The sequence below is a fragment of the Bufo bufo genome, chromosome 6 (genome assembly GCF_905171765.1).
Source record: "Bufo bufo chromosome 6, aBufBuf1.1, whole genome shotgun sequence".
In the NCBI taxonomy this organism is placed as follows: domain Eukaryota; kingdom Metazoa; phylum Chordata; class Amphibia; order Anura; family Bufonidae; genus Bufo; species Bufo bufo.
In genome coordinates, this window is record NC_053394.1 from 89,037,035 (window position 1) to 89,058,859 (window position 21,825).

General features: G+C 41.8%; 1 protein-coding gene and 1 long non-coding RNA gene across 2 annotated transcripts in view; both read right to left on the reverse strand.

The window, feature by feature from the left end:
- The window catches only part of PCDH15 (protocadherin related 15), a 1,608,479-nt gene extending 1,589,037 nt beyond the window's left edge, over window positions 1-19,442 (reverse strand). Inside the window, exons 1-2 of the mRNA XM_040438316.1 lie at window positions 19,439-19,442; window positions 19,198-19,263 (exon numbers count right to left, since the gene is read on the reverse strand). Of these exons, the coding sequence (XP_040294250.1) occupies window positions 19,198-19,263; window positions 19,439-19,442 (70 nt within the window). The remainder of the gene's footprint in view (window positions 1-19,197; window positions 19,264-19,438) is intronic.
- Window positions 14,617-16,994, reverse strand: LOC121004396. The gene is made up of 3 exons (XR_005779707.1): window positions 16,826-16,994; window positions 14,747-14,752; window positions 14,617-14,629 (listed from the first exon to the last, which is right to left on the reverse strand). It is a non-coding gene; the product is annotated as an uncharacterized LOC121004396 (long non-coding RNA).
- Window positions 19,443-21,825: the final 2,383 nt, after the last annotated feature.

Consider the following 21,825-nt stretch of genomic DNA (forward strand, 5'->3'; position numbering starts at 1 on the left):
CCTGCGCTGGGATTTCACTACCAAATAGACCTCAGGCCTGTAGCCTATGACAAGTCTTGTCGCCATCTGCAAATTTTAAGGCACATTGGCGACCATTTTGCTTGCCATCTGGAGCGCTGTATTGCATCAGTGACATGAACACTCTCCACATATAATGTTATATTACATCAGTGACATCACCGCTCTCCACATATAATGTTATATTTTACATCAGTGACATCACCGCTCTCCACATATAAGTGATATATTACATCAGTGACATTACCGCTGTCCACATATAGGCGATATATTACATCAGTGACATCACCGCTCTCCACATATATGTGATGAGCGGTGATGTCACTGATGTAATATATTACTTACCGGTATATGTGGACAGCAGTGATGTCACTGATGTAATATATTACTTATAAGTAATATATTACATCAGTGACATCACCGCTGTCCATATATAGGTGATATATTACATCTGTGACATCACCGCTCTCCACATATAAGAGGCATATTACATCAGTGACGTCATCCCTTGGCGCTGGGGTGCGCAGCCAGGGCCGGCCTTAGGTGTTCAGGCGCCCTGTGCGAGCTAACCTTGTGGTAGTGTTACCTGCAGTCCTATGTAAAACCACAGATAACACTAGTGCTAAATAATGTAGTAGTGTTACCTGCAGTCCTATGTAAAACCACAGATAACACTAGTGCAGATCATGTGGTAGTGTTACCTGCAGTCCTATGTAAAACCACAGATAACACTAGTGTAGATCATGTGGAAGTGTTACCTTCGTCCTTAGTGTGCCTCCCTGTGTCTATCGCACAGACTCCATGCTGGCGCTGCCTCCTCTTCCATCCTCTTCCTCTTGTCCCGCACAGAACGTTCTGAAGCAGCTGCGTCAAGACATAGGAACACTGTGGGCATGGTGATACACACAGGGACGGACACACACACACAGGGACGGACACACACACACAGGGACGGACACACACACACAGGGACGGACACACACACACATGGCCGGACACACACACACACACACACACAGGGACGGACACACACACACATGGCCGGACACACACACACATGGCCGGACACACATACACACACACACATGGCCGGACACAAACACACAGGGACGGACACACACACACAGGGACGGACACACACACTGGCACACTCAACATCAGCAGCAAGGAGTTAAAGTCCAACCCTTAATGCCCCCAAGATCACTGAGGGGGGGGGGGTTGATGTAGTAGCAGGAAAGCACACACTGTCCCCCTGTCCTATATGAGCCCCCCCCTGTCCTATATGAGCCCCCCCTGTCCTATATGAGCCCCCCGTCCTATATGAGCCCCCCCTGTCCTATATGAGCCCCCCCTGTCCTATATGAGCCCCCCCTGTCCTATATGAGCCCCCCTGTCCTATATGAGCCCCCCCTGTCCTATATGAGCCCCCCTGTCCTATATGAGCCCCCCCCTGTCCTATATGAGCCCCCCCTGTCCTATATGAGCCCCCCGTCCTATATGAGCCCCCCCTGTCCTATATGAGCCCCCCCCTGTCCTATATGAGCCCCCCCTGTCCTATATGAGCCCCCCCCTGTCCTATATGAGCCCCCCCTGTCCTATATGAGCCCCCCCCCTGTCCTATATGAGCCCCTCCCCCCCCCATGGCTACCACATACCTGTAAGTTCTGTTAGTTGCTTGGCTGGCTCAGGCTGTGTCTGTTGTGGCTGCCGGCTGGGGCTCCGCCTCATTCTTCTCTCTGCCTGTGCGGCAGCTGCGTCATGCTCCAGCAGCCACTGGTCTGCTCTGTTAAAGAGACAGGCAGGCCAGGCAGCAGAACGGAGCGCAGAGCGGCCCCGGGCCCCGCCCCCTCCTAACTCTCTCTTTCTATAGTCCGGACCATGACTTTGTTATGTTACAGGGCCGGCGGGCGGCGGCGGCAACAAAATATAGGGGGCCCAAGTAAAATCCAAGTAAAATGCTGCTTGGGCCCCCCAGGAGCAACTGGGCCCGGGGCAGCTGCCCCTTTTGCCCTGCGGTAAAGACGGCCCTGCAGAGATCCCCCATAACAGTGTCCGTAATCCACAGATCCCCCCATAACAGTGTCCGTCATCCACAGATCCCCAGTAATAGTGCCATCCACAGACCACCATTAGTTCCAAACCCACCAAACACACAGCACACCTTTTGGTTAAAAAAAATTTTTTTCTTATTTTCCTCCCCAAAAACCTAGGTGCGTCTTATGGGCCGGTGCGTCTTATAGGGCGAAAAATACGGTACTCCAGAATGTTATGAAGAGTGATCAGATGAATTGCATAGTCCTTCTTTGCCATGAAAATTAACTTAATCCCAAAAAAAACTTTCCACTGCATTTCATTGCTGTCATTAAAGGACCTGCTGAGATCATTTCAGTAATCGTCTTGTTAACTCAGGTGAGAATGTTGACGAGCACAAGGCTGGAGATCATTATGTCAGGCTGATTGGGTTAAAATGGCAGACTTGACATGTTAAAAGGAGGGTGATGCTTGAAATCGTTGTTCTTCCATTGTTAACCATGGTGACCTGCAAAGAAACGCGTGCAGCCATCATTGCGTTGCATAAAAATGGCTTCACAGGCAAGGGTATTGTGGCTACTAAGATTGCACCTCAATCAACAATTTATAGGATCACCAAGAACTTCAAGGAAAGAGGTTCAATTCTTGTTAAGAAGGCTTCAGGGCGTCCAAGAAAGTCCAGCAAGCGCCAGGATCGTCTCCTAAAGAGGATTCAGCTGCGGGATCGGAGTGCCACCAGTGCAGAGCTTGCTAGGAATGGCAGCAGGCAGTTGTGAGCGCATCTGCACGCACAGTGAGGCGAAGACTTTTGGAAGATGGCCTGGTGTCAAGAAGGGCAGTAAAGAAGCCACTTCTCTCCAAAAAAAACATTAGGGACAGATTGATCTTCTGCAGAAAGTATGGTGAATGGACTGCTGAGGACTGGGGCAAAGTCATATTCTCAGATGAAGCTTCTTTCCGATTGTTTGGGGCATCTGGAAAAAGGCTTGTCCAGAGAAGAAAAGGTGAGCGCTACCATCAGTCCTGTGTCATGCCAACAGTAAAGCATCCTGAGACCATTCATGTGTGGGGTTGCTTCTCATACAAGGGAGTGGGCTCACTCACAATTTTGCCCAAAAACACAGCCATGAATAAAGAATGGTACCAAAACACCCTCCAACAGCAACTTCTTCCAACAATCCAACAATAGTTTGGTGAAGAACAATGCATTTTCCGGCACGATGGAGCATCGTGCCATAAGGCAAAAGTGATAACTAAGTGGCTCGGGGACCAAAACAATGACATTTTGGGTCCATGGCCTGGAAACTCCCCAGATCTTAATCCCATTGAGAACTTGTGGTCAATCCTCAAGAGGCGGGTGGACAAACAAAAACCCACTAATTCTGACAAACTCCAAGTAGTGATTATGAAAGAATGGGTTGCTATCAGTCAGGAATTGGCCCAGAAGTTGATTGAGAGCATGCCCAGTCGAATTGCAGAGGTCCTGAAAAAGAAGGGCCAACACTGCAAATACTGACTCTTTGCATAAATGTCATGTAATTGTCGATAAAAGCCTTTGAAACGTATGAAGAGCGTGTAATTATATTTCACTACATCACAGAAACAACTGAAACAAAGATCTAAAAGCAGTTTAGCAGCAACCTTTGTGAAAACTAATATTTGTGTCATTCTCAAAACATTTGGCCACGACTGTACATAAATATGTGACTCCCTCACTTGTTTCTTTGTCTAAATGTTGCAAAAAAGCTGTGGTGTCTAATAGACATCTGTTTAATTTTTTTACTTTCTTTTGTAGGAAAAAGTCTACATACAGTATATAGATAACCTACAGAGAAACACTGAGAACTATTAAGCTAAATAAAAATTATTTTATTAAGTATATAGTTAAAAACATATATAAAGAGATGACGAACAAATACAAAAAGTGCAGTACAGTCCTGGGAGAGTTTATCCAGTATGACAAAGTAATAAGGCAAGTGACCAAAGATGTAAGCGCCTATACATAAAATAGCTCCTATATAACATATACACCAAAAAGAGTATCCACTGTTAGTAAGAGTGGAAACCAGAGGAAGGTTTCAAATCGAAACGCGCGTCGGGGTGTGCAGCCTTCCTGTGGACTTGTTACTTTTCATATACGGTATGTGACCTTGTTTTTCTTGGACTGCATGTTTGACGTTTCTTGTTGCGGCTCTCTGCCTCTTGAACCAACTTTGGTCATGTTATTTACTCATTATCTCCTGCAGCTTGCACACGCACTTTACTGCTCGTTATATCTGGCTGTATAGATATAATTATACATCTAAAAAGATCCACATTTGAGTGTTGACATTTCTCCTCTTTTACTTATAAAAGATAATATGCACTTGCACTTTACATTTGATGCAATTATTTGCACTCTTACTAACAGTGGATACTTTTTTTGGTGTATATGTTATATAGGAGTTACATCTTTGGTCACTTGCCTTATTACTTTGTCATACTGGATAAACTCTCCCAGGACTGTACTGCACTTTTTGCATTTGTTCGTCATCTCTTTATATATGTTTTTAACTATATAATTAATAAAATAATTTTTTTTTTTTAGCTTAATAGTTCTCAGTGTTTCTCTGTAGGTTATTTAGTTATCTTCTGAGTTAAGCTCCGGTTAGGGGCTTTATTGTTTTCTTACGCCATTCTTTTGTAACCTATTTCTGCACTATACAGTATATAGAAACTGGCTGAAGTAGAGAGCCTACACATGAAACATTAGGGCGCTCCGGGGGGTTCTTCTTATTCTTATGAATTTTGGGTAGCAAATATAGGATCGGCACTTTAGGTTGTTCACATAGTAGTGCTTGTGCGTTTTTTTTTTATTTAAAACGCCTGAATATACAGTCAGGTCATAAATATTGGGACATGGACACAATTCTAACATTTTTGGCTCTATACAGCACCACAATGGATTTGAAATGAAACTAACAAGATGTGCTTTACCTGCAGACTGTCAGCTTTAATTTGAGGGTATTTACATCCAAATCAGGTGAACGGTGCAGGAATTACAACAGTTTGCATATGTGCCTCCCACTTGTTAAGGGGCCAAAAGTAATGGGACATAATAATAATCATAAATCAAACTTTGACTTTTTAATACTTGGTTGCAAATCCTTTGCAGTCAATTACAGCCTGAAGTCTGGAATGCATAGACATAACCAGACGCTGGGTTTCATCCCTGGTGATGCTCTACCAGGCCTCTACTGCAACTGTCTTCAGTTCCTGCTTGTTCTTGGGGCATTTTCCCTTCAGTTTTGTCTTCAGCAAGTGAAATGCATGCTCAGGTCCGGTGATTGACTTGGCCATTGCATAACATTCCACTTCTTTCCCTTAAAAAACTCTTTAGTTGCTTTTGCAGTATGCTTTGGGTCATTGTCCATCTGCACTGTGAAGCACCATCCAATGAGTTCTGAAGCATTTGGCTGAATATGAGCAGATAATATTGCCCGAAACACTTCAGAATTCATCCTGCTGCTTTTGTCAGCAGTCACAGCATCAATAAATACAAGAGAACCAGTTCCATTGGCAGCCATACATGCCCACGCCATGACACTACCACCACCAAGCTTCACTGATGAGGTGGTATGCTTAGGATCATGAGCAGTTCCTTTCCTTCTCCATACTCTTCTCTTCCCATCACTCTGGTACAAGTTGGACTTGGTCTCATCTGTCCATAGGATGTTGTCCAGAACTGTGAAGGCTTTTTTTAGATGTCGTTTGGCAAACTCTAATCTGGCCTTCCTGTTTTTGAGGCTCACAATGGTTTACATCTTGTGGTGAACCCTCTGTATTCACTCTGGTGAAGTCTTCTCTTGATTGTTGACTTTGACACACATACACCTACCTCCTGGAGAGTGTTCTTGATCTGGCCAACTGATGTTTTCTTCACCAGGAAAGGAATTCTTCGGTAATCCACCACAGTTGTTTTTCGAGTTCTTCCGGGTCTTTTGGTGTTGCTGAGCTCACCTGTGTGTTCCTTCTTTTTAAGGATGTTCAAACAGTTGTTTTGGTCACACCTAATGTTTTTGCTATCTCTCTGATGGGTTTGTTGTGTTTCTTCAGTCTAATGATGGCTTGTTTCACTGATAGGGACAGCTCTTTGGATCTCATCTTGAGAGTTGACAGCAACAGATTCCAAATGCAAATAGCACACTTGAAATGAACTCTGGACCTTTTATCTGCTCATTGTAATTGGGATAATGATGGAATAACACACACCTGGCCATGGAACAGCTGAGAAGCCAATTGTCCCATTACTTTTGGTCCCTTAACAAGTGGGAGGCACATATGCAAACTGTTGTAATTCCTACACCTTTCACCTGATTTGGATGTAAATACCCTCAAATTAAATCTGACAGTCTGCAGTTAAAGCACATCTTGTTCGTTTCATTTCAAATACATTGTGGTGGTGTATAGAGCCAAAATCAATAGAATTGTGTCGATGTCCCAATATTTATGGACCTGACTGTATATAGTCCATTAATAATATTCTTAATTCTTTCATGTATATATTTGTTGGATCTCCTTTAAATTTTTTGTATGTATTTTTGTCGTCTAGTTGTCTATGTGCTTCTGCCATATATGAACTTTGATTCATAAGGACAATAGCCCCCCCTTTATCGGCTCTTTTAATTATAATAGATGGATCTTTTTTGTAATTTTTCTAATGCTTTTCTTTCTTCTTTGGTACAATTAATTTTCTTTGTTGTTACTTGGGACCATTTAGATGTAACTTCATTAATTACAGCTAATTCAAAAGATTTAAAAATTTCACTTGGAATGTCTGGGTCAAATGCTCTGCTACCTGTCAATGCAGGAGGTAGTTCATTTATAGGAGGCACACCCAGTTTAGTTTTAGCAATGCTTTCCGACCAAAACATTTTAACCCTTAGTTGCCTACAAAACTTATAAAAATCAGCAAAAAAAAATAATCGAAATTGGTAATTTCATGTTTAGGTACGAAGCCTAATCCTTTTTCTAATTGTCAATGTTCATAGTTGGTAAGTTCCCGGTCAGAAATATTAATGACAGGAGGCGGAGCCTAGCAGTGACTGCAGATGGCTGTGTGAGACCTCGGCTCCTCCGCACTCAAGCGATTCAAACCACTTATATAGCGGTGACCCACTTCAAAATGGTCAAATATGGGAGAGATAGGGGTGCTGATACACCTGACACCTTGAGAACCCAAAAGAGCCAGCAAGCTATGCAGAGATTTCTCAAAAAGAAAGCCCTCATCTCTCCAGGCGCAGGCCCTAAGATGGCGGGGGCGGCAGCTTGTGCCAAAGAAGGTGAAGACTCCGATGCAGCCAGCTCTCAAGGAGACGCAGCGGAATCTCGAGATCCCTCACCAGTTTTGAAATCCTTTCTCACAAAGGTACTGGGGGCAGGCGCTTGAAAAGGCAATAAAACCAGTGCTTACTGAACTTTCCGACATCAAATCGGAGATAGCACAAATGGGGCAAAGGGTAGAGACTCTTGAAACGCAACGCAGGAGATAGTGTCACACTCCACGGGAGTGGCGGAATACCTCGATTTCCACACTGCAGAGCTTAACAGAGCAATGTTAAATGCTCGAAGACCAAGAGAACAGAAGCAGAAGACGAAATGTCCGCTTTAAGGGGCAACCTGAGTCCTGGGCCTCTGAATCCCAGCGCAAAGTTGCCCTGGAAATTTTCGCCGATCTTTTGGGTGAGGAGTCTGTTGGCTCGATTGTAATTGAGCAGATCCATCGGGCCCTGAGGCCCACTCCGAAGCAGACTGAAAGGCCCAGAGATATTATCTGCGGCCTACTATCATTTGTGGATACCGCTCGCATAATGGCGGCTGCCAGGGAAAAAAGGCGAATAGTATATGATGGCGCAGACATAGCACTATACCAGGACATTGCGCCTACCACACTCGCAAAGAGGCGCATAATGAAGACACTCCTAGACGAGCTGAGAGCGCAGAAGATTCCATATGTATGGTTGTACCCTTTCGGAATTGCGATTATAAAGAATGGAAAGCGCATCGCGATCCACACCCCAGACGACCTGGAAAGAGCTTGGGATGCCATCGGAATTTGCCCAGTAGAAGTCTCCTCATGGATGCCGATAGCGCAATCTACTGACTTACCGATCCACACCCCAGACGACCTGGGAAGAGCCTGGGATGCCATCGGAATTCGCCCAGTAGAAGTCTCCTCATGGATGCCGATAGCGCAATCTACTGACTTACCGAGCATCCCGCAGATGGAACCCTGGAGGAAGATGCAAAAATCGAAGTCCAAGATGAACAGAGCGGCGGTCGAGATGTGCTCCCCTCCAACCTGAAAGCGGACCCTGGGATCGCAGGCCACTTCTTACGAAGGACAGTCGGATTAGCAATAGCTGATCGCTGACCCTTAGAGAGCTACCTCCTTATGCAGGGTTTGAGCTCTGAGTTTTCTTTTCTTGTTTAGTAGTTTGTTATTTAACATAATATGCTATTTGTGTGAGTCATTAGGACTCCTATGTGTGTTCAAGAAAAAAAAAAAAAAGGGTTTTATACATTTGTTCTAGATTCTAATGCATATCTACATTGTACTCGATCAGGTAGATGCCAAAATATTCAAATTGACTTCACCCCCTTATCTTTCAGTGCTTTCATAATTCTCAGTAGCCGAACTACCACTACATATTCCTTCCCCCCCTCCCCACACCTTCTTCCACCACCCCCTCTCTCCCTTTCCTCCACCCTTCCTCATCCCCCCCTCACCCCCCCCCCCTTTCCCCCCCCCCCCCTTTCCCCACATTCAATTTTTTTGCACTTAGGCTTAAAAAAAAAAAAAAATGGCTACATAAACCACAATATGCTGGTGAAGAACGGAATGCTTGTAGATATACACCCCCACCTACCCCACATAGGTATATGACCCAATAGCAAGTAATAGATTTTGACAGAAACTGACCTATCCACCCCAAGGAGGATGGAAAAACTAGCTTAGATTAGTGGGATCACCAATCAGTTGGTGAAATGTAGCTTGGTTTGCAGGCTTGGAGTGCGCGGGGTAAGTCACATTTCTTGCTCTCCCCCGACTCCTACTCACTCTTCCTTCGCTACATCCTCCCCCTCACTCTTGACTTGGCATACTCCAAGCTTACGATTATAGTTGAATAAGATACTGTTGTATTGCTTAATACTTGCATTCTTATATATTTTTTTCTTCTCTATTCACCTCCTTTCTGCTTAGCTCTATTCTATCCCCTACTACTCCCTTTCCCCCTCCCCCCTTCCCATATTGTAAAAGCCCACAAATTTACTACACTAGTAAGGATAATCAGGGTCTCGTCACCTAGGAGAAAATGGCGGAAGTAAAAATAACAACCTTCAACGTTAAGGGCCTCAACTCCCCTCAAAAGAGAGGTCAGGTGATGCTAGCCATAAGAAAAATGGGTTCCCACATAGTCTTTCTACAAGAGACTCACCTACGGCAGAAAAAAATGCCAAAACTACCATCTCGCCCATTTAGCCAATGGTTTCACAGCGCTCACCCTACTTCAGCCTCCAAGGGAGTCTCTATTGCCATCCACCATTCTATACCTTTCACACTAAATCAGCAGCTCACAGATGATGAAGGCAGACTTCTGATTCTGAAAGGAGAAATAGCCTCACGAAAATACACTTTAGCTAACCTATACACCCCAAATAAGGCTACGGTCCAATGGCTACTCAAAGCTTTGGAAACCATTAAAATTTTTGCAGAGGGCCAGGTGATACTGGGCGCTGATCTTAATCTGGTTCTGAACTCAGAACTCAATTCCTCTACCTCCAAGTCACACATCGCTCAGAAACACATTAGCAAGTTACATAAAAAATTGCAGGAATTGCAACTGATCGATATATGGAGGAATAGTAACCCCTCAGTTAAGGACTATTCTTTTTTCTCCAATCCGCACGGTTCCTATCAGAGACTTGATCACATCCTAACATCTGCTTCTCTTTTGCCCGTTTCCAGCGCTGCCGAGATTGGGAGTATCACCATCTCTGACCATGCACCCTGCCACGTGACCCACGCCCTGGCCTCCCTACCAAGAAGAGAGTGGAACTGGAAACTCAACGAATCTCTGTTGAACAACAGACTGCATATTGAACATGTCAGATCTCAACTGGAGCTGTATTTCAAGACCAATTCCACCGCACACAGCACCTCTCCTATTGAATGGGAGGCACACAAGGCATACATTAGGGGGTGCTTCATTTCTTTTGGTACTAGAGTCAAAAAAGAACAGCAGAAGGTTCTTGACTTCATCCTAGCTCAGATATCGAAGATTGAAAAGCTAAACAAATTGTCTGCACGCAGAAAAAAACAAGAAGAGCTAGCAGAACTCAGAACCCAACTTAAAAAAACTGTTAGCCCAAAGAGTGAGGAAACAGATGCTAAACTTTCAGCACAAAGTGTACGCACATGGGGACAAGGGAGGCAAACTGATTACCTTGATCTTAAAAAAGACTAAAAATATATCACACATTCCCAAAATAAGAAAAATAGACGGCAACGTCACACAGGAAACACCTGAAATAGCTGAGGACTTTCAAAATTTCTATGAGGACCTATATAATCTAAACATAGACAAACCCTTAGATCATAATGAAATTAGGCAGACACATATCAAGAATTTTCTAGATTCCCTAAAGCTACCGGTAGTACGCTCGGCTGACTTAGACTCCCTGACTACTGCAATCATACTGGAGGAAGTAGACTCCATTGTGTGCAGTCTCCCCCCGGGAAAGAGCCCAGGACCAGACGGTCTGCCTCTACTCTACTATAGGAGTTTTCAGGACATTCTATTGCCCAGACTTACTGACGTGTGCAACACGCTATTACAAGGAGGTCAACTGCCTAGACAGACCCAAGAATCTTATGTCACTCTCATTCATAAAGAAGGCAAAGACCCCCAGAACTGCGGAAGTTATAGGCCAATTTCCCTTTTGAATCTGGACCTGAAGATTTGGGCCAAAATTTTAGCAACCAGATTAGGCAAATTACTACCCTACCTAATAGGCCCAGAACAGTCGGGATTCATTCAGGGCAGAGAAGGGAAAGATAACGCTTACAGAATTTTCCGTGCAATTCATGCAGCTAAAACAAAAAAGTTCCCGTTGACTCTGTTAAGCATAGACGCTGAGAAGGCGTTTGACAGGGTCAACTGGAACTTCATGAAAATGACAGTAGAAAAATTTTCCATACCAGAACCTTTTATACACTCAATACTCACTCTCGACCAACAACCACATGCTAGATTGAAGGTCAATGGCATCCTGTCCCCGACCTTTGAAATAACAAACGGTACAAGACAAGGGTGCCCATTGTCCCCCCCTCTATTCATCCTAGTGGTAGAAACGCTCATTCAGTTAGTCAGACAGGCCTCGGAAATCAAAGGAGTTGGTCGGGGTCAAGAAGATCTGAAATGCACTGCCTTTGCAGATGACCTTTTGTTTTTGGTGACTAACCCTGAGACAGGATTAGAACACTTAGCCGAAAAAATTGAGATTTTTAGCCAGATTTCAGATTTTAAGGTCAATCATTCTAAGTCCGAAATATTAAACATCTCATTTTCTGAATCACGAGCGACTTCCCTACAGTCCCACCTTCCATTCCACTGGACCAAGGGCCCAATAAAGTATCTTGGGATATTGATACCAAGAAACTTGGAGGATTTATTTGGATGTAATTTTATGCTTCTTAAAAGTGATATCACACGACTGTTGCAGAAATAAAATCTGCCATACCTATCCTGGATGGGCAGGAAGAATGTGATTAAAGCCTATGTTTTCCCCAAGATCCTATATGTAATGCAAATGGTCCCGATACACCTACCAAAAGCATTCTTCCAGGAGATAAGACAAACCTTTTCTAAGTTCCTATGGAACGGGAAGAAACCTAGACTCTCACATAATCTTTTAGTCAGATATAGAGACAGAGGAGGTTTGGGACTCCCGGAAGTATCAAAATATTATCAAGCTATACAGTTAAACAGATGGCTATAATCAGTGGATCCCAAGAGGCAACCAGATGTACAAGACTTAATGCGACAAAGTGTAGGACCCACGCTCCAGAGACTCCTCTGGTTACCCGACATAAGCCATAATAAGAAAGGTCTCGACCCTTTATTGAAAGGGATCAGAGAGACATGGAAAGAGCTAAACAAAACACTAGTCCCCAACCCATCTCTACTCTTGCCAGCAAATCTCATCCCTGACCTACTAGGAAAAAGCAGAGATATTCACCCGGAAATCTGGTCATCATTAACCCAAACTAGACTAGGGGACTTAATCCTTGACACAGAAGCAGCTATATTGAGTAGACTCCCGGAGCGAATTAAAAACTCATCAGGCTTTTTCCTAGAAAAATCATACTTAAGTGCTGTGTGCGGTGGACTGGAAAAGGGGTACAGCCCAGGTAGATCTTTAACTGACTTCGAAAAGATCTTACTTTCGCCACTTCCTAAACAGAGGAAAATTGCATCACTCTATGCTTTGGTGGGAGCCGGGGGCGAGGAGAAAAAACCTCTTTTACGTCAGGGAAAGAGAGCTTGACACTGTCTTCTCGGATCAGGAACTCAAGAAGATCCTAGCTTTCTCACATGGAACGTCACCATGTATACGCTTATAGGAAAACCATTTCAAGCTTCTCTCCAGATGGTACAGAACCCCAGAGTTCTTACACAGGTGTGGTGTGGCCCCCGATCGGCTGTGCTGGAGATGTGGCAGAGGAGTAGGATCATTATCTCACATATGGTGGTCTTGCCCACTGATTAAACCTTTTTGGGAGAATGTCACTAAGATAATTAATAAAGTTGCTATCCCTGAGCTTAAGATCACATTAGAAATGGTTTTCTTTTCTCTACCAACTGACCTATATAGGCCACCTAACGCAATTTAGTGACCCATCTCATATCGGCGGCCAAGGCCATTATACCCCTCCACTGGAGGAATACCAATACTCCCTCAATGCAGGAATGGAAAGCTAAAGTAAACCAAATATGTCAATTCGAAGAAATGACGATCTGGATCAACAGAAGTCATGAGAAATTTTTGAAAACCTGGCAACCTTGGAGGTTACTGAACGAGGGTGAGTGAAGTGGCTTACTGTAGGGATGGTCCGAGGGAACACTCAGAGTAGACGGTCACCACCTAACCAACAGGGCAAACATTCGCTAGGTTTCTCAGGATATAGATAGACTTACTAGTTTTAGAAATCGGCGTATATCCCCCCCTCCTTCCCCCCCTCTTCCCCCTATATTCTTTCTTTCTTCGGCCAAGGCCATTATACCCCTCCACTGGAGGAATACCAATACTCCCTCAATGCAGGAATGGAAAGCTAAAGTAAACCAAATATGTCAATTCGAAGAAATGACGATCTGGATCAACAGAAGTCATGAGAAATTTTTGAAAACCTGGCAACCTTGGAGGTTACTGAACGAGGGTGAGTGAAGTGGCTTGCTGTAGGGATGGTCCGAGGGAACACTCAGAGTAGACGGTCACCACCTAACCAACAGGGCAAACATTCGCTAGGTTTCTCAGGATATAGATAGACTTACTAGTTTTAGAAATCGGCGTATATCCCCCCCCTCCTTCCCCCCCTCTTCCCCCTATTTTCTTTCTTTCTTCTCTTCCTCCTCCAACTTCTCTTTTCAAAGTACTTTCTTTCCACAATATTCTACGTCTCTTAGTACATTCATTTAAAGTATAACTTGCTCAACATTATGTAGTCAGAGCGGCCCTAAATAGTTAGGCTTATTGTAGTCTGGAATTAGGAAGGATTATTTGGGTGTCGCACATGGTTATGTATCTTCTCCAACATAGCTGGCTACTATTCTTTGAATGACTTTGACATTGCTATGTGTAATTACTGTTTGTTATGCCTGAAAATCTGTAACTCTCTATCTATAGATTTCAAATTAAGGCCTTCAGGATACTGTCAAAAAAAATAAAAAAAAATATTAATGACAAGTGATTAATTTATTTCTTTTTCACTTTCCCTTGTTTTAATTTCTTTTTCATAATATTTTCTTCTTTGTCCGTCTCTAATTGTATATTGGTCTCTGAACCGGTTGATGTTTCCCTGCTTTTTTCACTAGATTTTTTCTTTATTTATAGCATAAGATGTTTTTCGTCCTGATCTTAATTTCATGTGCTCATTCTCTGATCCACTTTCAGCCCTTTCTTCTGCCCATGTGTAAACTCTATTGTGCAGATAATCGCGATTGTCTCGCTCAAATTTTATTATTTTCCCTTTCAGTATTGATATGCGTACTTTATCCAGGTTGATGTTCAATTCAGTGTGAATACGGTCACATTCCTCCACCATTTTATTATTTTTTTAATTCATTTTCGGTTTCTTGAATTTATTTTTGTATTTCTACTATATTCTGTTGTAAGTGTCTAATAGTGAGCAACATCAGGTCTAATGAATGTCTGTTATTCATTGCATACCATCTTTGGTGGTATACGGCATCATCTCATAGTAGAATAGGGGTAAGTTGACATCGCATTTTCCTGGGTATACGCTGGACCTTAATATATTCTGTCAGAGTAGATGCATGCAATGTAAGATTTAATTCTTTCTTTTTCAGCATTTCTAACTTCTTTGGCAGGTCAATATTGCATTATTGCTTTATATTTGATAATAATAGCCCAGCACCTTCTGCTTGGGATAAAATATCAGTGCGGTCAGCTTCTGATAGATGGTACAACTCGGCTTTATTCTCAGTGATTTTTGCTATGTCTCCGAAAGACGTATTGAAATCCATTTGATAAAGTTTCTTGCCATCATCAATTACTATATGTCAGGAATATTGGAAAAACTCTTATGTGTATATAATTACCATAGTTACAAAATAAATAAATAAAGTTTGGTTTTGTCATTTTGTGCCTTTTTTATTTTCTGTTTATTAATCCATCATCGTCTAACTATGTGAAGAACCCAAGCACCTTCATATTGTAATACATAACCTTGAAAATGCAATTTCACTCAATGCCAAACAAACCATCTAAATCTGAGAAATAATCAGTGTTACGATGCCTGTACAGCATATGATATACAGTAGTAACACAATTTCACCTATTGCAACACATGATATATTGTAAATAAGCAACACTTTTTTCTATCATTGACTTTTCAGTTATACTTGGGTCAACATTTTGGAGACAAACCAGAAAGAAAATCCAACAAATGATTTAACAGTGTTTGGTTTCTGTTACTCTACTCTTCTACAAAGAAATCCATAGCTCCTGCAACAGTTCTGTTCTTTTTTTATTCAGTAACTAATAATCGCCCCCATTATTTCAATATCTATATTGGCATTTTTTATTTTTACATATATACATCAGTGAAATCACTGTCCCAACTGCACTTAATCATTATTACTGTCAGCCATAGTGCTTTGAAATAGCAGCATGCACACTAGTAATACATCTCTTTTTTTGCAACAGCGGCTGCTGTGCGCTTCTGTTCTCCTACTTACCGCCGCCATGTTTAGCTATGATCTGCGGGCCAGTGCTTCCCATTCACCACTGCAGTCCTGGGCTCTGTCTGTGTAGGTACTGCTGTTCTGGGATCCGCTCCACAATTTCCTCTCAGCCTTGGCCACAGCATGCTTGCTGTTTGTTTCCTGCAGCACTTCCATAAGGGCCAGCGCACATCACTTCCTGGGCTTTATGAGTTAGGTCATGTGACTCCACTGACCAATCCTAGCCCTCCTGCACATATATAAGTGTCTCAGCCCCCTTCCCAGATGCCTCAGTGTCAAGGTCCTTGAGTACACTTATGTCACTGTCACACTCAGAGCTTCTATACAGTTGCTAACCCCAACCATCATTTGTAGTCCTTGTGTGGATGCGGTATGTTTTTTCTAAGCCTCAGCATCAGCACTTTGTATTTCCTTGTCAAAATATAATATTCACAAAAATGCACACATTGGCGTGGAACATTTTTGTTCCAATACATTAGTTTCTGCAAGTATGTCTATATGCCAAACACAGCCAACAACATCTAAGGCATGTCAACTTCTATTAGTGGTAACTAGCTTGTTAACATTGTATAGAAGCATATTGACAAATAACATTGTAGGAGTTGCTTGGGCAGATCTACTGATACTGTCTAAAAGTAAGACAGTGTAAATTTAGACAGGTTCTAATTGCACTAGATTTATCATAGTGGCTGCTGGATAAAAAATATAATTAACCTATATACTATCTAGTCTAAGGTCACACCACCTATTAGTTGGCTCAGTTTTACTCCAAAAATGCAAATTTTTAGGCACCGTCGCATTTAATCCACACCACTTTCCTATGAAGTCACACTCTTTCTGCTAAGACCCCTTGTCACACGAGGCATAAAAGTATCTCCAATACTTGTCAAATGCAGTGCAAAGCATGTATGACAGTTTTTTTTGACATGGTGACGTCATCAGTGATGACATCACCGTGCACGTCCAGCATGGTCACATGGTGATGTCATGACGCTTGCCACAGGTCATTTAGTGGGTTTTCTTCAATCAAGGTGGGCGCATCCACTAGTAAGTATTTTTTTTCAGCCACTATTTTAGGAAAAATAGTTTCGTTACCACGAAACATGAGGAAATTTGGTTTTGTGACTAATCATATTTTTCCTGAAATTCGGATCAAAGTCCACTTTGGATACTTCGATTTACTGAACACTAATTGCTGCTATCAAGTTCTCAATGCATATGTTGTTCTAAAAACTCTATGTACAGTTCACCATTGATAGTGCCTTTCCAGATATGTAAGCTGCCCACTCCATAGGCACTAATGCAACCCTATACCATCAGAGATGCAGACTTTTGAACTGTGCGCTGATAACAAGCTGGATGGTCCCTCTCCTCTTGAGTCTGCAGTACACAGCATCCATGATTTCCAAAAATAATTTCAAATTTTTATTAATTTGACCACATAACAGTTTTCTATCTTGTCTCATTTTAAATGAGCTTTGGCCCAGAGAAGATGACAGTGTATTTGGATCCTGTTGACATATGGCTTATTCTTTGTATGACACAACTTTAACTTGCATTTGTGGATTGCACAGTGAAATGTGTTCACAGACAATCATTTATGGATGTGTTCCTAAGCCTATGCAGTGATCTCCAGTACAGGAATCATACGTGTTTTTGATGCAGTGCCGCCTGAGGACCTGAAGATAATGAGCATCCAATAATGAAAGTAGGTCTTGACCTTTTGCGCACATGGATTTCTCCAGATTATCAGAATCTTTTGATGATCTTATGTACTGTAGATGGGGAGGGCTATTGCAAGGCTTTGCAATTTAAAAATAAGGAACAGTTCTCTGAAATTGTTCCACAATTTTTAGGCTCAATCGTTTGCAGATTGGTAAACCTCTGCCCATCTTTGCTTTTAAGAGAGTCTGCTTCTCTAACATAGTATTTTTATACCCAGTCATGTGACTTGGTTAAAAATTGCTCTTCCAGCTTTTCCAGTCTTTTATTGTCCCTGTTACAACTTTTTTTTTTTAGATGTGCTGCTGCCATCAAGTTCTAAATGCATATTTTCTTCATGAAATGGTAAAATATCTAACTTGTGTCTGATGTGTTCTATGTTCTATTTTGAATAAAATATAGGTCTACAAGATTTGCAAATCATTGGATTTTGTTGTTACATTTTACACAGTTCCCCAACTTATTTGGGATTACGGTTGTATTTTTTGTATGTTATTTCCAAAAAGAAAGACTTGTAAGTCACTAAAAAAGACAGTTTCCAGGGCACTGCTGGTTCTTAAGAAAGAGATTTTTATTAAAACCAAATATATACATGCTATATAAGGCATTTCGCCAGCTGACTGCTAGCTTCCTCAGACACATAGAAACATAGAATGTGTCGGCAGATAAGAACCATTTGGCCCATCTAGTCTGCCCAATATACTGAATACTATGAATAGCCCTTGGCCCTATCTTATATGAAGGATGGCCTTATGCCTATCCCATGCATGCTTAAACTCCTTCACTGTATTTGTAGCTACCACTTCTGCAGGAAGGCTATTCCATGCATCCACTACTCACTTAGTAAAGTAATACTTCCTGATATTACTTTTAAAACTTTGCCCCTCTAATTTAAAACTATGTCCTCTTGTAGCAGTTTTTCTTCTTTTAAATATTTTCTCCTCTTTTACCTTGTTGATTCCCATTATGTATTTAAAAGTTTCTATCATATCCCCTCTGTCTCGTCTTTCTTCCAAGCTATACATGTTAAGGTCCTTTAATCTTTCCTGGTAAGTTTTATCCTGCAATCCATGTACTAGTTTAGTAGCTGTTTTCTGAACTCTCTCCAAAGTATCAATATCCTTCTGGAGATATGGTCTCCAGTACTGAGCACAATACTCCAAATGAGGTCTCACTAGTGCTCTGTAGAGCGGCATGAGCACCTCCCTCTTTCTACTGGTAATGCCTCTCCCTATACACCCAAGCATTCTGCTAGCATTTCCTGCTGCTCTATCACATTGTCTGCCTACCTTTAAGTCTTCTGAAATAATGACCCCTAAATCCCTTTCCTCAGATACTGAGGTTAGGACTGTATCACTGATTTTATATTCTGCTCTTGGGTTTTTACGCCCCAGGTACATTGTCTTCCACTTATCAACATTAAATTTTAGTCGTCAGATTTTTGACCATTCCTCTAATTTTCCTAAATCCTTTTTTGGTGTTTGGTGTATAGCTCCAGGAACATCAACCCTGTTACAAATCTTTATGTCATCATGAGTAAAAGTAAGATGTAGCATTGTGTCCCAGAAACTTAAGGTTCTACCTGCAAGACTCTATGGTATAAAATAATTTAACACGGTTCATTTTTAGATAGATAATAAAATTACTCATTGGAAATTTATGGTAAAATTATATTTGTGTTGTCGTCTTTTGTGATACCTACACTACATAAAGGAACTGACAGCTGCACTAAATGTAAAAAAAGATCTTATTATATTAAATGCTAATGAACACTCCACTTGGAAACATGCCAAATTGCAAAAAGAACACCTCATGTCACATGCATTTAAGATCACAGCTTCAGGGTAAATTAACATTTTAATCAAGAGCTATATTAAAACGATTCTCCAAATGTGCTTACCATTCCTGCTTTCTTCATCTATAGCAACTATAGTTGCCGGTGGACCAGATCTGGCCAATTCACAATCTACAAGCAAAAAAAAAAGGAATTAATTAACTTAATGAGTGACTCATTATGTGAAGTAGTTAAGCGATGTTGCTGGTATGGCCAATTTTAATAGAGATGATATTTAGAGATCCGAGCTGCACTGCACAGAGCAATGTAATTTAATGACTGCACAAAATGGTTTGAAACAATTTACTCATTCTGCAAAAATTTCGCACTGAATGAAGAGGCGTCAACACACCTAAAAATTAAAACAACACACATCTACCACATCACAACATAGCACTGAGGTTACATGTAACATCAAAAGCCACTATTCACAGCCATTGTAATTATTTTTAAAAGTTTTTGTTTCTTCATCTGTAAACTGAATGGTTTTGAAAAAACATACTTGAGCTGGGCATACACATAAAATGTTCATCCAATAGCTACAGGATCTTTTATATATATATATATATATATATACAGTCATGTGAAAAAATTAGGACACCCTTTGAAAGCATGTGGTTTTTTGTAACATTTTTAATAAATGGTTATTTCATCTCCGTTTCAACAATACAGAGAGATTAAAGTAATCCAACTAAACAAAGAAAACTGAAGAAAAGTCTTTTCAAGATCTTCTGTAAATGTCATTCTACAAAAATGCCTATTCTAACTGAGGAAAAAGATAGGACACCCTCACATGTATTCCCTCTTAAATTGGCTCAGATCTCACACAGGTATATCACACCAGGTGCACATAATTAGTAGATCGTTACTCTGCATGTTGAATGAGGCTTGCCCTATTTAAACCTCAGACATTTAGTTTGGTGTGCTCCTGAATGTTGAAGTGAGAGTGAGCACCATGGTGAGAGCAAAAGAGCTGTCAGAGGACTTCAGAAAAAAGATTGTAGCAGCCTATGAGTCTGGGAAGGGATTTAAAAAGATCTCAAAAGATTTTGAAATCAGCCATTCCACTGTCCGGAAGATAGTCTACAAGTGGAGGGCTTTCAAAACAACTGCCAACATGCCCAGGACTGGTCGCCCCAGCAAGTTCACCCCAAGAGCAGACCGCAAGATGCTAAAAGAGGTCTCCAAAAACCCTAAAGTGTCATCTCGAGAACTACAGCAGGCTCTGGCTACTGTTGATGTAGAAGTACATGCCTCTACAATCAGAAAGAGACTGTACAAGTTTAACTTGCATGGGAGGTGTGCAAGGAGGAAACCTTTGCTTTCCAAGAGAAACATCGAGGCCAGACTGACATTTGCCAGAGATAAAGTTGACAAAGACCAGGACTTCTGGAATAATGTTCTTTGGACAGATGAGTCCAAAATTGAATTATTTGGACACAACAGCAGAGGACATGTTTGGCGTAAACCAAACACAGCATTCCAAGAAAAGAACCTCATACCAACTGTGAAGCATGGAGGTGGAAGTGTCATGGTTTGGGGCTGCTTTGCTGCAGCAGGACCTGGTCAGCTCACCATCATAGAATCCACGATGAATTCTACTGTGTATCAGAAGGTGCTTGAAGAACATGTGAGACCATCAGTTAGAAAATTAAAGCTGAAGCGGAACTGGACCATGCAACATGACAATGACCCAAAACATACTAGTAAATCAACCAAAGATTGGCTGAAAAAGAAGAAATGGAGAGTCCTGGAATGGCCAAGTCAAAGTCCAGATTTGAATCCCATTGAGATGCTGTGGGGTGACTTGAAAAGGGCTGTACGTGCAAGAAACCCCTCAAACATCTCACAGCTGAAAAAGTTCTGCATTGAGGAGTGGGGTAAAATTTCCTCAGACCGATGTCGAAGACTGGTAGATGGCTACAAGAACCGTCTCACTGCAGTTATTTCAGCCAAAGGAGGTAACACTCGCTATTAGGGGCAAGGGTGTCCTATCTTTTTCCTCAGTTAGAATAGGCATTTTTGTAGAATGACATTTACAGAAGATCTTGAAAAGACTTTTCTTCAGTTTTCTTTGTTTAGTCGGATTACTTTAATCTCTCTGTATTGTTGAAACGGAGATGAAATAACCATTTATTAAAAATGTTACAAAAAACCACATGCTTTCAAAGGGTGTCCTAATTTTTTCACATGACTGTATATATATATATATATATATATAAAATTATATATATACTTAGTATGGCCAAGCATACATATATAGTGAATGGGGAGAGGGAAGAATGCCGCTGCCAGAAACCTCTGGCCGTGGCTTATCTCCTGAGAACAAATGAATCGGACAATTGAAATCCAACATGCCTGATCACTATCTATCCCAACATCAGCCATCGGGGCAGTGTGAAGAGGCTCTATATACATTAGATGGTCAGCTAAACAAGCACTAGGAGAATATTATAATAATTTAGGACTAAACTAAATAGCATAAATTGATGACTTGAAGATTTTTTGATGTCCTATCCTCAGAGTAGATCATCAGTATCTGATAGGTCGGGGTCCAGCTCCTGGCATCCTCGCCGATCAGCTGTTTGAAGAACCTGTGATGCTCCGATGAGTTCTGCGGCCTTCTCGCAGCTTACCAAGCGCAACACCGTCCACATGATTTGGACTGATCTGCACCTCGGTGATGTGACCGAT